Source organism: Apostichopus japonicus, chromosome 22, assembly GCF_037975245.1.
Source record: "Apostichopus japonicus isolate 1M-3 chromosome 22, ASM3797524v1, whole genome shotgun sequence".
In the NCBI taxonomy this organism is placed as follows: Eukaryota; Metazoa; Echinodermata; class Holothuroidea; order Aspidochirotida; family Stichopodidae; genus Apostichopus; species Apostichopus japonicus.
In genome coordinates, this window is record NC_092582.1 from 4,795,299 (window position 1) to 4,812,815 (window position 17,517).

Consider the following 17,517-nt stretch of genomic DNA (forward strand, 5'->3'; position numbering starts at 1 on the left):
AATTTTCTCTCGTAAGGACTTCAAATGACAAAAACGTATCTCATCAATTGATGATGAGAGGAAGTAGTCTCTCGAATGTGTTATAAGCTCTGTTGGAGATCCTTTGCCTAGGGAGTTCAGCTGCAGCGTTTGATTATACAGTACTTATTTACAAGGGCGTAGGAACCGGGGGGGGGGCTGGGGGGCGCCAGCCCCCCAGTGAAAAATGTGGAGGGGCGGAAGTATCATTCCGCCCCCCCCCCGCTCCGCAAGTCAGAAAACCCCTTTTTCATTTCCAAATGAGAAAAAAAACTCATTTGGAGCACCAAATTGCATCTAAGCCCAGGTGAAAATACAAAATTAAGTTTACAAAATGGAGTGGGTGCTATATTGCACCAAACTGCATCTGAGGCCACCTGGAAATGCAAAAAATTCCAAAGGAGAGGGGGACCCCTCCCCTTAGACCCCTCCCCCAGGCCGGCCATCAGTCTTCAGCCCCCCCCCACTCAAAAGTACCTTCCTACGCCACTGCTTATTTACTTATTCTCATGAAGCGAATTTAAGCCACAGATATACATTTCAGTGGATTGTATTTCAAATCCCCGTGATGAGCCACCAGGAAGCTCCACCTTTTCGTTGAGCCTAGCCTACTACTACTGTACTAATCTGTTACTACATACTACCTTCATCTTAGAATTGTAAAGATGGAAAGGAAAAACAATAAAAACGTGGTTGGGTTGTTGTTTTCTTCATTTTTGGTTTCGAAGCTGAATTCGACTCAAGTTTGGGACCATCTTGGCAGAGCTCTCAGGGGCATAGGCATAGCGAATTTTGGCCCATAGGAAATCTGGGGCAAAACTTAGCCAAGCTAGGGAACATCAATACCCGCTTATATCCCATAGTTAAGTAACTTTTCTACCTGCTGACCACAAGATCTTTCCTCTTAGTTTATATTACTTTTGTATTTCAAGTGTAAACGCTTCCGATCTGTTGCGGGCAATAGTGATCAACACTAGTGAGGGTGAATACCAGAGGATGATCTTCAAATTTGGTCTTTAGTAAACAACTTTTCCATCAACTTTAAGAATAAGGGTAACAATGAGTGGCTACTACGTCTAATAACTTACTAAGTAGGTGTGGCCTAATCATTACATTACATAATTATTTAAAAAAAAAATCAGAATAGATCGTATTTTTAAGTTGGGAACAACTCCCTGCTTATATCTTTCGGTACTTTTTAAAGCATATAAAGATACCTATCGGCGTTCATTAGGAGAGGGGTTTTCCGGAACTTACACACATGTGGGTTTTCAATGTAACTTCCATTTCTGTAACATTCGATCTCTGATATCTCTTCAACGTCTGGCCTCAGTGCATCAACGATTCATTCCTCCACTTCCTGGAAAACTGGAAAACGTTGTCAGCAACTTATAGTTTTCACTGATAGAATTAGAAATAGTCACGTGTGAACCGCACCGTTCAACTTTTCTCAAGTTTGATGTGATACTTACAATTCGTGTAAATTTGCTATTTCTTTTTAAGGTTGTCCTGTATTTTTAATTTATCGACTGTAGCCTGTAGGACTAGTACAACGTTACGCTTCGACTATGTTATTACTTTGCCTAGGCCTAGGCCAGTTATGCGTTCAATAATGGCCGTGGCTATTCTTACGACTAGTCGTAACAATTATGCGACATCGGCGAATTCAAAGTAAATAAAGGAACTGCGCATGTAGTAGGGGTAACCGTAACCCTTACCCTAAACCCAACCCAAACCCGAACTGGAAATTATTGTTACCTGGTCATGAAAATAGTACTCCTTGTCGTAAAAATAGCCACGTTAAAGCAACTGCGCATGCGTAAAAGGGAATTATTGTTACGACTAGTCGTAAGAATAGCCACTTTGTTCAATAATAGATGAAGGGAGTCTACTTTTCATAGCTTAGAACTAACTGTAAGCCTCCACAGCAACTAGTAAGGTATTCTTGAAGTAAGAAGCTGCTTACAAGTTGTCAGAACTTATGCTACCTTTAAGTTATTCACTGCATAAGTGTGAGTAAATTGTCAAGTCCATCCTTTTCTGTGTCAAAGCACATACAGGTTGGCCATACAATAACAATAGCCTACACAAAGTTAGGTTCAATTTAGGCAATAAATGTACGCCTAGGTCCAACCGTGACTAGGTTAGGCTTTATTTGCATGTCTGATGATCTCAGTCTATGACTGAGATGAGAGATACATTGAAACTATGAGATGATAATTTTGGTTGCTCTGAAGATTACTACAACTACTAGCTAAGGGATTATGGAGATTATGCCAAATATAATATCAATATTTGTTCAATATGAATGAACCAATTCTTTGTTTTGCTATAAATGTGTTACTGTGAAAAGGCCATTGTTGTGAGTGTTTTACAGAATGCCCTGGATAATTTGATGAATTAATAACATAAGATAAAGCACATGGAAGCCTGACCAGATAGATAATTACTAAGTACTAAAAACTGAACCCAACACGACCTAGAAGCAATAAAGTATGGCTATCTTTAACATGTATGCAAGATGTTACGGTCTATGGAAAGCTGGTCTCAGGAATACAGCCAATGCAGGGCTTGTTGGTATTGAAGGTCTGCTGTATAGACCCCAACTAAAGCATGCATATATCATGGAAAAGTTTCTTGAGATAATGTAATCGACCTGCCTTGGTTGTAAAATGACCTCTTTTTACCAATTAGTCTGCAACCCCTGCCACATATTTTTTCTTGTATGAGGGTCTTTGTGTGAACCCTGTATGATTAACTACACTGTAGACATGAACATATTTCCACACAGTGTTTACACAAAAAGCCTAATGGTGTTTAGAAACTATGCAGGCTTATTGTGGGGTTAGAGGTATATTTACGACTGTGGCAGGTTGATTACGTAATCCCGAAAATTTCCTAGCTGTAGCATGCTATAATTGGAGCCAGTAAAGCAGATCTTTAAAGACATAATTGCAGTAATATTGGTTTTATCATTCATAGCTTTACCTATTCAGACTTTGGCATTTTGTGGTCTTAATTTTTACAGATCTATAGATCACTAGGAGGATAAATTCTAGTCATGGCAGGAGAAGTCACAGCAGTGATTGATCTATGTACGTTAGTAGCAGATGTCGGACTGAAAGCTTATAATGCAGCGCAGAAGATTTCTACCAACTTTGAAGAGGAAAGGAAAAGTCTAGGAGAGAGGGTTAAGGAAATGAGGCAAAGGGTGGATAGATTGCGAGAAGAGTTGGAAAAAGACCAAACACACAACCTGAAAGGTATTTATTTAAAGGTAGATAATTCCTGCGTGGCAATGCCGCAATGTGACAAAGTGTTTTCACAGGTACCTGAGTATCCGGCAGCCTGCATCTGAATTTGCCACATGTGGAAGAAAACAAGCTAGGAATTTGAAGATATCTGTTGCAATGTTTTAACCAATGGAAATACTGTAAATGAATACACCTGAAACACATGGGGAAGGATAAAAATGTACTCATTGTACTGATCCGATGCCATTCCAAGTAACCGACCGACTTTCATGGTTGAGCAAACGGATCGTAATTTACTGCCCGGCGCCAAAAAACTAGTTTACAGGTGAATGATAGATGTGCAAGAATTTTGCAGGATTTCTCGGAGGTGCGGTCAGTAGTGTACAAAGTTGGGAAATTTTATTTATAAAATATCCAAAGAGAATAAATTATACTTAAACATTCGCTTTTCAGCGACCAAAACCTAAAGAACTGGTTGCCCAAGGTTCAACCAGACAAGAACAGTTCTTGAAAATTGCAATTAACAAAATTAAGCCTAACTGTGATAATAAGCTGCTATGGAGAAGGAACCTACTTCTATCGATTGGTGGTAAGTGGATGTTTGGTATATTAAACGCTACAGATATACCTGTAAAATACCGACATGCATTGTATATTCTCATAAGACCTGTTTGCCGGCACATGTCAAAAATTTTGTTGTTAAAGAAATTGAGTGTACCATGTCCCTCTTCTAATTCTTCATTGCATTCTTTAGGTATTAAAGAAGTGCTAGAAGACATAAAGAGTGAGTTCAAGAAGATTGAGAAATTCTTCATAAAACTTGACGGATACGGGGACCTTCGAGGACTGAAGTGGCTGCTACAGAAAATAAAAAATTTCCGATCTGTTGAGAGAAAATTTGAGGACTTCAATTCGAACTTGGAAGAATTGCAAAAAAAGCTAGCTGAAAATATACCGGTGAGCTGATTTGTATTCACATACTTGTACAAGTAAAGGTAGGCCATATACGTGGTCGGTTTTTACCATTAAGCATTTTTTAAAAGTGGAATATATTATTAGCTGTTCTGGTGGCAACAAATTAATAAATTTTGTGATTAGGATTTAGGATGATTTACATAGTTATTGTGAAGCACATACAACACATCTTAGGGGCTAGAAGGTTTTTCTTTCTGTTTAAAATATATTATGCTTTTGAATGTCCTTTGATATCTGAGACCAAACTCTGAGTGGATCTGAAATTGATAAAAAATCCACAAATGCTTGGATAGGCCTTGTTGGTTTCCATGACAATTATTGTAAATTTTTGAGTCATGATGATGTGTGTATGCATGTGTATATGCATGCATGTTTGTATTCTGACTGAGGACTTTAACAAAGGTATTCCATGTCCTCAGATGTCATTTCAAAAGAATCACCATGTCCTCAGAAGAATTCTATTGTTGCCTGGTTTTGTTAAGGTTAGGGTTACGTGGATTTGAACAATGGAAAAGACAAGAGGGTCCTCAGTCTGAATTTAAAACACACACCTGCTTGTATATGTGTCATCTTAAGAAGGGAACCTTCAACCTTGGTATTGAAATGCACTTATATTAAACACATCAAAGGTACTGTTTTCAGTAGAGGTCAAAGGTTATGTGACTTTCCAGTCTGTGAAAACCTTGTATTAAACAAACATGACATCTCAAGAAGGATTGGGAACAGAGTCAGCTACAAATTATGTCATGTAAACCTCCATGCCATTGCAATTTTTGTTTGCTGTGGACAGTTCCTTGAAAGTTGAGAAACCTTGTCCTTTGTTCATTTTTGCCACAGGAAGGTATTTTGAAGGTGGTTTTAGGCAATAATCAAATTATTCTGGACGTGAGAGAACAGCAAGCAGCGATAATAAAAATCCAGCAAAGAGACCAGTATAAAATGAGGGAGCTATTGAAAGGTAAGTCTTGATCTTGTTACAGCTTAAAGGGGGGAGGGGGGGAAAAAATTTTCAAGAATTTTCTGGTCGCCCCTCTGGCAACAAGGTCTTAGTTTTTGGTCATCTTTCCAGCAAATTTTGGTTGTCTGAAAACATGTAGCGAAACAACAAAGAATGACCAATATGTACACAGTTGGAGAGATGTGTAGGTTGGGTGTATAGAACACCAGCTTTGGGCCAAGAAATAACTTGCCCTCGGTGGATTTGTTTTACTTTAATATCTCTGAAGTGATGGAGGAAGATACAAATAGTTTGTATCGGTATACCGATATACCCAGTGTACCGTGTATTTCCATCATACCTGTACCGACCGTATTGAAATCTGTCATCAACCAATATACCGAAATACCAGGTATATCCGAAACAAACCTTGAATACCCGGTAAAATTAATACCCAATAAAAATACCGACCCAGATGATACACCCGAACTCGAGGAAATTCTCGCTGCTACTGTTTATCATGTATAACTTACTACCCCAAGTTAACTGTACACATTCTTGCTGCATAATCTTAGCCCTTGCACCTGCTGCTTGTACTGTACAAGACAAAAGATCAACGAATGGACACACTGATATGTTTCTTGCGTTTTCACCTTCAAAGATGGGTTAAGCCTATTCGGCCAATCACGAGCACAGACGGGTTGCATTTACACACGATAATATGGAACAGTCTACGTACGAGTGGCGGGGGGGGGGTTGTACAGAATACAGCACAGAACCTGTTGGAGGCTTTGAAACATGTGCTTCAGTACAGAAGGAAACAGGGTTGGATGGCATTTACGTTTAATGATCTAACTTTTAAACGACTAACAGATATAGACTGTAATAGGAGTATGCCACCATCTTCATCATACGATGTGCTATGAGCAGGTGGTTTTGACCTTCAGATGCCAAAAATTGTTTTTCAGCTTTGTTAGTGTTAAAGCAATCAACTTTCATGGGGGACACCATGCATGCTGTGACATGAGAGATCTCCTGATTGGTAAAGGAGATGTTTACATGCTAGGTCATAGGAGAAGAACATCCTTGCTCCCGACACAATGCTATGTAATTAGGGATCTAGGGATTTATATTTTGGGTCATGAATGGCATCCAATACAATTTAGGATGGTGAACTACATTACTCAATATATCCTATACAGGTGTACTTTGTATTGTTATTTGTTTGTTGCAGATAACGCTGCTCTTCAAGAGAATCTGAGATTGGTAACCGACAGAACAACATACATACAGAAGAGAGGTTTGTAACATAACTGTGTCGTAACAAATTGCAGGTACTTGTGCTGGTGGGGAGTGTATTGCTTCAGATGTTCTCTCTTTTCCAATATCAACTTATGTTGAAATAGTGATCCTTCTTAGTGATTAGTGATCCTTGAACTTTTTTCTTGATCCTTGATCACAAGGATTAGTGATCCTTCTCATCTCTGAGGTTTCCATATGACATGCAACTATGATATTCATGTAACATATATTAAAAGATTGCTTTAATCTGCATCTGTAAATGCCTTATACATAGGAACATGGTGCTATATATCCACTAGTAATTGTTTTGACTCTGACCAGTTGCCAGGAAATAACGTAACAACCTCCTTCTCTTTACCTCATAACATCTTGACAGTCGCTGTAGATTTTAACATTAAGCCAGATGAGCTTACTGATGAAACTGCCTTGGCAGCGGGTAGCTTCTGCGATTACTCGACAGCTATGTTGGACGGGGAGAAGGTCGTCGTGAAGCGTGTCCGGGATGTGAAGTAAGTATCACCTTGATCATCCTACTCCTACTCTGACAAAAAGTGACGTTCTTGCATAATGTACTTAACAATACCAACCTGTATGGTGCTACAGATCTTTGGCAGGCTTTGAATAATATTGCTAGAGTATTTGCCCATATAATTTTGGACACTACCACTACCTTCTCCACATGCCACCCCCCTCGCCCCTTCCCCTACCCCCCAAGGAATGTAGAAAGGCACCAAACCGAGTGGCCCTAAGTCTAGGCCAAAGCAAATCTTCATACATTCTCCTGTTAGGCAATAAACACAGTTGAAAGTGAGTCAGATCACAGCATGTAACACTATACCCCTGGTGACATGACAATAGATTCTTTTCCAAGCAGCCTGTGGAAATCCACATTTTGTAGTATGTCGTCCAAGACTCAGTACTCAGCATCGCATAAGAATGTGAACTTGAAAAGTGAACGACATAAATACAGTCAACTCCAAAAAACGGATGTATTTTGAAGGAAAGTACATCGGATATCCAAAATGAGTTCATATCATAACATGCTACAATATCCCAACGAGGTATCAGTGAATGGCTGCAGTTGGCAGAACCATATAAATGCTGTTCAGGAATTATGCTGTTTATAACAATGCGCTTTATATAAGTACGGCATCAGGTATTTAAAGGCTGAGAGTAAATTAGTGGGTATCTTTGTAACTTCACATATTGAGAGTTGTCACCTTTACTATTAAAGTGTGTGCTATGATTTTAATGTTACATGTAGTTTTAAACAGGAAACAGCCAAATTTGGAAAATTCTGTGGATAATTTTACACATGGAATCCTTTTAACCATATTTAGGTGGTCAGTTGTGCTGACCCATTAGTGAGTGGCCATTGTTTTTATGACTATGTAACCATTTTAATGATGGTCCATAGGTGGTGCAACATCAAAGAGTAGTCAATCGTATTTACCCTTATACTCAGACCGAAATTACCCATTTGACTGAAATTATCATGAAATGCTTGTTTTTTCTTCAAACTAAGATTGTATGACAGTGCTGCTGCTACTTTTATTTTCCTGCAGAGATTCATTTGTCCATGCAAAGTTTGCAAGAGAAACACGGAACCTCATCCATTTCTCAAGAGGGAGCATCATACGTATGTTTGGAATGTGGGACGGCCAAGGTAAGATTTAAAATATTGACCCGACCTCACGCTATGATCAAGGTCTGAACGGTCAAAGGTCAATTGATGACATCAGTCTTCTAGTCCTCTCCGTATTGGCATCAGTCCAGTGAGTAGTGGGGAAGATTGGAGAAAAAGGGGATATAAGAATTAACTGAAGGAATCTAACTTGAAGGTGATCGTGATAAAATATTCTACTGTCAGTCATTTCATTCTCTGCATATTCATAATGTTTGAATATTCATGTATTCGGGAAGTGACTTGCACTGTTTCTTCTGCACAATTGTCGTCAAGTTTTTCCGATCGATGAATTAAGAAGTGAATACCGAATGACTCTTTTCAATGTTGAAATCGTTTTCAGATGAAAAATATGTGGTTTTGGAGTATATGGAGAAAGGAACTCTTAAGAAATTACTTAAAGAAGAGGAAAATTTGAGCTTGGAGAACAAGCTAACCCTAGCCCTGACAGCTGCTCGGTCTCTTAGCCGCATGCACACGACACTTGTGCACACAGCTCTTAGGACAGATAAATTTCTGGTGGATAAAGACTACACAGCCAAGGTGAGAGCACTTCTTCTTGAGTATTGCATATTTGAGTATGTAAAGTTGCATGTGACCTTTGACATCTCAGGCGTAAGCAGCTTCATCGATCGATCATTGATATTTGACTTGCGTAGCATACATTATCAGCGTAATGAAATCCCAAACCCAAATTCACAAACGGGAGTGCAAAAAGCTGTGAGATCATCGATGACGTGTGTCTTGCATTACTAGAAAGTGCTTGGAATAATTTGGTGTTCAAATGTTGTGTAGCCAGTTCTGAAGGCTCTTAACATTGCCCCATATTTTAATACATTGGTTCCTGTGTACAAACACCATTGTGTAATTGCGTAGCAACTTGACCATTTTGCAGAACATTATTGCTAGTGTGATACTGGATAAAATTATTCCCTGAATGTGCAGCAAAAGTAGAACTTTGCTCGCAAAGTATCGCATGAACCATGTTCGAATGCTATTATGAAAACAGCAGATGACGACCGGCTTCAAGTCGGTCATTACTCCAACGTGATTCCATTCAATGAGTTATAGCGTGTGGACGAGGGATACGTTAGCTTTTTCTCAAAGGTGGGTTTGTAGGCTTTACCGTTAACATTTCTCTCTTCCCTCTGTACCCTGTAAGAAGGTTTATGTAACAAACACCATACTCTGCTTTATTAGTTAGTGTTCCATAATACTGTTAACTGGAAAGAAAAATAGATGGTTGCTACACAAGATCACTGAGATCTGCCCTTGTTATTAGTTGGAAACAGAAGATGCCGAACACACAGCTTTATGGCGATCTTCCAAAGGTGTCCATGAAAATCAGAGAACGAAGGCTTAAAGCAGCTGGTCTCTACCACCGACACCCAGAAGAAGCAGCCAACAAGTTCATTCTCTGGGAGCCAAACATGGTGTCCCTGGTGCAAGGCATAAAACCTTCCTGCATTTCCTACTAGAGGACAGTGGGGCTGAAAGTACGTCTGAGCTAGTAACCCTTATGGAAAACAGAAATGACTGGAAATCTCGATGCCAGGTTATTGTCAGGCCAACTTCTCCTACCCCTCATGATGATAATGGTCGACCGAGGTCGAACTGATGATGATGATAATAATAATACAGTTTGTCTGGGATATATATGTGTCACTAGAGACTTGGTTTCATATCATTGCAAAGTTTGACTGTCTTTTCTTGGTAACGATTCTGAAACCTGTTTTATCTCTTTTAGTTATCCGGTATGGGCTATGCTATGACCTTCTCTTCATGTCGGCGTTTTGTTGGTGCCGATCGTCTGGATGACCTTCACTTGTACCGTGCCCCAGAACACTACAGACCACAAAGACCGTCGAAAGAAGCCGATATATACGGGTATACTTACTTGACATATTTTCCTCCACGCCAGTGGTTGCATAAGGCCATATTTAATAATACAGATAAAGTGTCTCTTATACAGATAAAGTGTCTCTATAAATGTTTCAGCAGAAACGTTCAACTGTTTCTTAGTTTAGTCAATTGACTGAATTAGAGTACTTAGGAGTATTTAGAAGCACAATGGTTCCCAAAGACCTCTTGAAAACAGACTATGTACAACCTGAATTCTGTGGCAATGTTAAAACTTTTTCTAGCCGGAAAATAAGTTTCTCCAAGTTCTTGGTCTTTTGGTTTTAGTAGTCTTACAGTCTTGGTGGCATACTCCTATTAGAGTCTATATCAATCCGCTCAGATGTTAGGAAAAGTGCTAAAATGCAGCTGGAAAACATCTTTTTTGACCTGTTATCAATCAGGATCTGGTTTCTTGTGGCTTGCATGTTAAAGAGCATGAATGGAAGTACATGTGGTGCAAAAATTTGGCAATTTTAGACCCCTTTTGGCCCCCCAGGAGCAGCGTACGAAAATTGTTTACTACTGAGTGAAGAGGTTTGTTTACAATTGACGAAATCTTCCCACTTGGATAGCAAAAAATCTACATGATCATGATATGGAAAATTGATGGTTTAGTGAGATCTTCTATCTAGACTTAGACACCACATTAATTTTGTGATTTAGTGTGTAAGTCAATGGGGCTTTTAATGGGGGTAATGGTACCTCATACCCAGTGTAAATGCTCACCACAGTAGCACGTTCTCTAATTTCTAACTTTCTCACAAGAATCTCCAGCTCAGATATTTCCTACCACAAGTGGGCAAGGTTACATGTCAGAATTCATCTTTCTCTCTTATCTACTACCAACAGCCACATGTCTTAATATTTCACCGACTATTCGTGTTCATTTAACAACCAATGTAATTTATAATCAGCTAGTATGTATTTATTTCTCTATATCTTTACTCTCATCAAAAGGTTTTCTACCATTACTTCATATTCCTGTCTGTCAAATACTCACAGCTCATTTATCTTTGCTAGTTTCACTTTGATGCTTGTCTGAGAATCACTCTTAATCTGAAGCTGATGCTGTCTGCCGTGCGTCACATCAATTTAACAGGCATGAGCTTTTTCCGCGAATTCGCGGAATATCCGTGATTCCTTTTCTACCTTGGGGACAAAAACTATTATCCTAACACACTGTAGCATATTCAAACATGGAGCCTATACCGCAATTTTTGCAAAGTTTTGTGATTTTTTTTACCCCAGGCTCATCCCTGATTTAACCATGTCTTCCCATTATCTTTCTTCAGCTTTGGAATCGTATTATGGGAGATTCTTACTCAAACCAAGCCCTTCTCCAGCAAACTAGGTACCGTTTTCTTGCAAATATATGAATGAATTTTTTTATATTTTTTTCAAAGTGCATTGTGTTAATAGCGACATGAATTTGGTAAGATGAAGGCCTGTTGTAAAAGTAAAAAATTATCTGAGTAGGAGTAAATGATTATGGCCCTCAATGATTACAAAATCATTACGGAGTTAGAAATAGCTATACACATTAGTTTTGGACAAAATGTTCCAACTTCCCCTTCTTTTTCTGTTCTTGTATTGTCATTGAGATGCCAGTGCTGTTATAAGGTCATAAGTCATATTTAAGGAGTCTATTACAGTAGATACGCTTAATAATAAATAAGGAAACCATTAAAAAATTCCAGCAACTGTGGCTTGACGATGTCATAGGTCTCGAGGTCCCAAGTTCGAGTCACTCAGACATTATGTATGTCGTCCAGTTACAGAGTTGTTGACAATTCATAATCATGGACGTTATATATGAATCTAAGAGACTGACATTACATAGTGGTTGAACTTCTTATGTGGGTCCATCTTGGTGAAAGTTATAACCCTCTTGTTTTTGTAGTGGTCAAAGGTTATCTGTTGTCAGCAGAGGTCAAAGTCTGAAAACCTTTAAACACCAATTACACCATGACTCTAAGTGTGGTAGAAATTTCTACTTGGTTTGCATATTCACTTGACAGAGGACGAGAAAGACATAGAGTTTTGTGGTCGAAAGTTAACAGAGATGAAGAGATCAAACTCTGGACAAACTTTTTTTTCTTCATGAAGACCAAGGGCGTAGGAACCGGGGGGGCTGGGGGGGCGCCAGCCCCCCCAGTGAAAAATATGGGGGGGCGGAAGTATCATTCCGCCCCCCCGCTCCGCATGTCAGAAAACCCCTTTTTCATTTCCAAATGAGAAATAAATCTCATTTGGAGCACCAAATTGCATTTAAGGCCAGGTGAAAATGCAAAATTCTTTACAAAATGGAGTGGGAGTTGAAGTGTGCTATATTGCACCAAATTGCATCTGAGGCCACCTGGAAATGCAAAAAAATTCCAAAGGGGAGGGGGACACCCCCTCCCCTTAGACCCCTCCCCCAGGCCGGCCATCAGTCTTCAGCCCCCCCACTCAAAAGTACCTTCCTACGCCAATGATGAAGACGATAACTTTAGTAAAGTTTGGGTTAGCTTCTTACTAGGTATCTAGTACCACCTGAATGGGTACAAGAAATATATTGTTTCATGTGAAGGTCAAAGGTTGATACAGGTCAAAGTCTGTAAAGAAAATTTGAAAGCTATTCCTGTACGGTTTGATATTTGCTCCTTTGATTTTCTATTTCATCATCGTATGTTGCTCTCTGCATCCCAGGGGATGATCCTACCGAAGATGACGTTAGGAAGTTTCTGTTGGAAACGAAGGGGGAGGAGTATGACCTGAGCAAACTAGAAGACCCAGCCATGTTTGATCTGAGTCTTCTAGTCAAGCAATGCAGAGCGATTGATCCAAAAGAGAGACCAAATGTATCAGGTATTGATTGATTGATTAATTGATTGATTGAGACAGGCATGAGCTTTTTCTGCGAATTCGCGGAATATCTGTGATTTCTTTTCTACCTCGGGGACAAAAAGTATTATCCTAACACACTGTAGCATACACAAACTGGAGCCTATACCGCAATTTGTGCAAAGTGTGATTTTTGTCTTACCCCAGGCTCATCCCTGTTGAGAAGACATCCATCATTTAAAGCTTTCTCTGTTGCTAGCCTCCCAATACAAGCTTACAATCAGCTTGTGAACACTTGGGCGGGTGGACGGGTGTGACAAGTTTACCGATGACAAGGGGGTTGATTAATACTCGTTGTTATGCCGTGCGAGATGGCCTTACCTTGAAACAAAACTGAAAACCTACGATTGATTTTAAATTTTACATGATATTATGATTATTGAAGTTGAGTCAATTTAAAAAGTCACACAGTGGAAGTATGACAAATGGCTTGTTGAAGAGTAATGCAAGGTAAATCCATTTAGAAGGTTACAACAAAAAATTGATAAATTTCATATACTTTTATTTAACTTGTTTTATTTTTACTAGTACGATCAATTGAATAAAGGCTGTCCACGACCACGTACAAGAAAAAGAATGAAAGATGAAAAAAATACCTTGAAGTGTCTGTTCTGTTCTTAACTGTGTCGAGAATGTAAACCTATTGTTGGTACTCTCTCACTTTCAGATATCGAGAAGACTCTGTCAAAAATATATGAAGACTTTTCGAAGAGGCAGAACCAAACTGATGAATTGAGCAATGGAGGAGTTGAAATCTAAGCCCTTGCACTGTCTTTATTTGTTTGTTTCTATTCCCTTTTGTAGACAGTGTTTCTCTGTTTGATAAAGTTTGTCTATGTTAGTGTTTACTGTGATAATTATTATTGTAAACTTTAGCTTGGCTTAATACTAATATGTAGGAAACATGACGAATAGTTCAATGGCAGGTTTCTATACAGTGTTGTCATGGTAATATGTACTGTATTTAAAATATAACAAACAAATGAGGTAGCTGAAAAAAACAGTTGTGCTGTAAAACCAACTTCCTTTGTCATTTCAATGTCTTGGGTTTCCTGCTTAAAGTTCTGTTTATTTCATATGAAAACAGTTAAATGGCAATAAAAGTGGTAGAGATGTTTGCTGGTTGTTGTATGAATTTGTAAGTGGCTCACTCTAGGAAAATGCTTAAATAGGGTCTCAGCGATAGTTTCATTTAATATGGTGTGATTGTGTCTTTGGGGTTTCTATAATGTCATCGGTGGGATGGATCTCCGAGTTAACTGTAATGGGGTTGGTGTGGTGGTGTCATCTATGGGTTCACTGTTATAGTCATGATTGAGTTCTCTGTGATGTCATCATTAGGTTGGCACGATGTCATCTATGGGTTGCATGTAATTTCATCATTGGGTTTGATGTGATGCCATCCGTGGATTATTGTGGATGTCATCATTGAGTTGTGTGGATGTCACCTATGGTTTCACTGTAATGTCACCACTGGTTCCCTGTTGTCATTTATGGGATCTGTGATGTCTTAAGTGGGTTCTCTCAACTTCTCTGTGATGCCATCAGTGGGTTGATATGATGCCATGAGTGGGTTGGTTTGATGTCATCAATAGGATCTCTGTGATACCATCATTGGTTCCTGTAATGACTTCAATGGGTTCCCTGTAATGAACTTCAATGGTTTCCCTGTAATGTCATCACTGAGTCTTTCTGTGATGTCATACTTGTCATCATTGTTTTCTGTGAATATCATCATTGGTTTCACTATCATGTCATCAGTGGCTTCCCTTTCAAGCTTTCAGTTCTTTTGTCTTGAATACCATCAATTTGATTGTTTTCTCTGTCATGTCATCAGGGCAAAGTTTGTCCCTTTTTTTTCCCCTCTTTGCTCTTGAATTAGTGATGCTCGTTCTTGTCTGTTCGAATACTTATAAGGATTCTCTCCTTTCATTTCGTCTTTGCATGTTTTGCTCCGTGCCTTTTATTAAAACACCTTTATTGAAACACTTTTATTAAAACACTTCAAGTATGTCCAGCTACGGCTGTTATGAAATGACCATGTAAAACTCTGCTCTTGCCATCGATTGAAACCAAACAGCCCAACAGTGGGTAAATCATCCTTCCAAATATGTCTTGTAGCAGCTATTTTGTGGGAATGTACTTAAGCATGTTAGTGCTGCTACCGGAGGAGTCTTTCCAGAAGGATGGAATTATATATCTTTGTCATCCTTTTCTCAGCAAACTTTGCTGCTGTTTGTACGACCATTCAGTGGTCTTCCATCCATAGTTGTGATTGCTTGGCGTATGACCATTCAGCGTTTCTTCCATCCATAGTTGTGCTTGCTGTCCTATGTTTTTGTAACACCAGAGAATATATATTTTTAGTGATACGGTACATTTGTGACTGCTGGACAAAATAAAAAACATAGCCATCATAAAATGCAATTGACTAAGTTTAACTTAAATTTCAAATGATGCAATTCCTTTAAATTTTTATTATTGTCCTCTTGTTTTAATTTTTCATTACAAAGTACAAAAGTTTTCTGTTGTAGTCGCAAGTTTGTAGACCACGTCCTCCCTGTTTTATTAATTATTACACATAGTTGGGATGCAACTGGAAACATTTTCTGATTGCAATATTCGTGTTTATTGACCGGATTTTAAGTGAGAAGAGATTTCAAATTTGAGTCAGACAAGTTTGAAACAGAGGACCAAAACACAAGATTTATTTTTTCTGAACTGGAATACCCACCTTTTTAACATGTATTGTCCTCAAATTATGGGTCGCAAACAACTGGCGAAAATCTTCCGAGAACACTTTGGTTGGTTAGATCGAATATCAGTGGTAGAAGTAGGAGAGGTGGATCAAGTTGGCTAGTTTTTTTTTTTAGGCACTATCTTGAGTGAGCTTCTTGTTTGCCCCGTAAAACTATTGTAGTGAAGTTTCGACCTTTCTCGGTAATTGTAAATGCTTTAGTGTGAGTGTAGAGTGCCTGTTAAAGTTTGAACTCCATGTGACCATCTTTAGGACTTTCTAGCATATTTATATACAACATAGCATACATATATATATACAACATAGTGTTGTGAATTCCCAGCAATATACACATACTCAAAGCTTTCTGTGCAATACTACACCAATGCAGGTAGATATATCTCTTTGACTGGACAAGATTTAAGGAGCCTTCGAGGCTTTTGTTCAGTTTTAAGTATTATGTAGACCAAATTGGTTTTATTAACTATTTTATAATAATAAAGAAGATTGCCAAAATATTATATTTAACAGTTATTAACATCTCACAAATAGTGGAAAAATGAAAAAGAAAGACGAAAGAACCAAAAATATCAACAACAAAAATTGATTTTGAGTAACCAAATTGTTTAACTTTGAACTTTTCTACTGTTTGAACAAAATCAAAGGAACTTGTAACCTCCCAGCACTGTTGCAACTCCAGACATCTCGTAAGTGAAAATAAAATTTGAAATTATTGCATACTTTCTGAAATCTTTTATCAAAAGCATTACACTGGAGGTGTGAGTGAACTGAGAAGGATGACGCATTTCTAAGCATTTCCTAAGATATATAAAAGTGATAGGAACTGACGTTTCCAGCCTTGCAGGATCTTCTTCAGAGGCTTACTCAAACCAAACACATTTAAGAAACAAAGGTGGAAAGACAGTTAAAAGTGGACAAATGAGCAATGAAGAAAAAAGGAAAAAATTAGAGAAAACAAGAAGAGGTGAGATGAAAGGGAAGCGGGAGTAAGGACTTTGAAGATGAACTCTGAGGGGTGCAACAATGGGAGGTATTAAGTAATGGAGGTGAAAAGGAAGGGTAGGGGATTAGGGAGGAAAACCTGTGAATGTGGATTAGAAAAGATGAGAGGGGGGGGGAGGCGTTGGGGAGGGGAGCGAAGGGTGAAAGAAAAAAGGGAGTGGGAAGGTTTAGTCATTCCCTTCTTGGATGTTGAGACTATGTGGTTGAATGATGTGAAGGCATTGGATCCACAAACATTCTCTGCTGAAAACAGAAACAAAAGTAGAAAACAATATTAATCATCGTCTGCAAATCATTCACTAAAATATTTCTTTCACAAAATGGATGGAACTTTAATCTGGTTTTTGTCATATCATAAGTTAGTTAATACTGCTGGAAAGACTGCCTGGCAAAATTATGATCAAAGTAGAACATATTTTTCACGTTAAAGGTTATATTAGTCTTATTTTTCTAAGCATCTTATATATTTTTATAATAATGATTTATGAATTGAAAATTTATTCAGTCTCCAGTATAAAGTTTATGAGTATGCTTAAGGAGGTCCAGATTGTTTAAAAATAAATTATGCAAAAGTAAGTTCCCTTGCTGGTCGTGATATTCAAAAGGAATTCCTCAGCAACTGAGGCAGATTTTTGTTTAAAATTTTTACAAACATTTTTGTAGCAGCATTATTAAATCCTTATTATTCATGATAATTCAAACATCCCAAATTTTACATGAATCTCAAGTTTTCTAAAGTTGTGCAGGGAAAAAAGTTCCATGTAAGTAGAGAACTTCCTCTTCAGAGTGGAGTTTTTAATTA

The 17,517-nt window shown here is 38.4% G+C and overlaps 1 protein-coding gene across 2 annotated transcripts; it reads left to right on the forward strand.

Annotated features, from left to right (window-relative positions):
- The first annotated feature begins 1,305 nt into the window (after positions 1-1,305).
- Positions 1,306-16,577, forward strand: LOC139964388 (putative mitogen-activated protein kinase kinase kinase 7-like). Of its 2 annotated transcripts, none has more exons than XM_071965973.1 (12): positions 1,306-1,521; positions 3,047-3,281; positions 4,027-4,229; positions 5,085-5,205; positions 6,419-6,484; positions 6,863-6,995; positions 8,052-8,152; positions 8,514-8,713; positions 9,918-10,057; positions 11,365-11,423; positions 12,761-12,919; positions 13,623-16,577. In XM_071965973.1, exons 2-12 carry the CDS (start codon positions 3,080-3,082, stop codon positions 13,712-13,714), a joined length of 1,476 nt encoding a protein of 491 aa, XP_071822074.1. In that variant the 5' UTR covers positions 1,306-1,521; positions 3,047-3,079; the 3' UTR covers positions 13,715-16,577. The 2 variants fall into 2 exon arrangements, with proteins under 2 accessions (XP_071822074.1, XP_071822073.1); XM_071965972.1 differs by having other exon boundaries at positions 1,307-1,497.
- Positions 16,578-17,517: the final 940 nt, after the last annotated feature.

Bases quoted from the DNA above. Each gene is read 5' to 3' on its own strand.
- LOC139964388 (XM_071965973.1), top strand. From the start codon at position 3,080: ATGGCAGGAGAAGTCACAGCAGTGATTGATCTATGTACGTTAGTAGCA. The intron at 6,485-6,862 runs GTTTGTAACATA...ACATCTTGACAG, and splicing joins AACATACATACAGAAGAGAG to TCGCTGTAGATTTTAACATT. The intron at 8,714-9,917 runs GTGAGAGCACTT...TATCTCTTTTAG, and splicing joins ATAAAGACTACACAGCCAAG to TTATCCGGTATGGGCTATGC.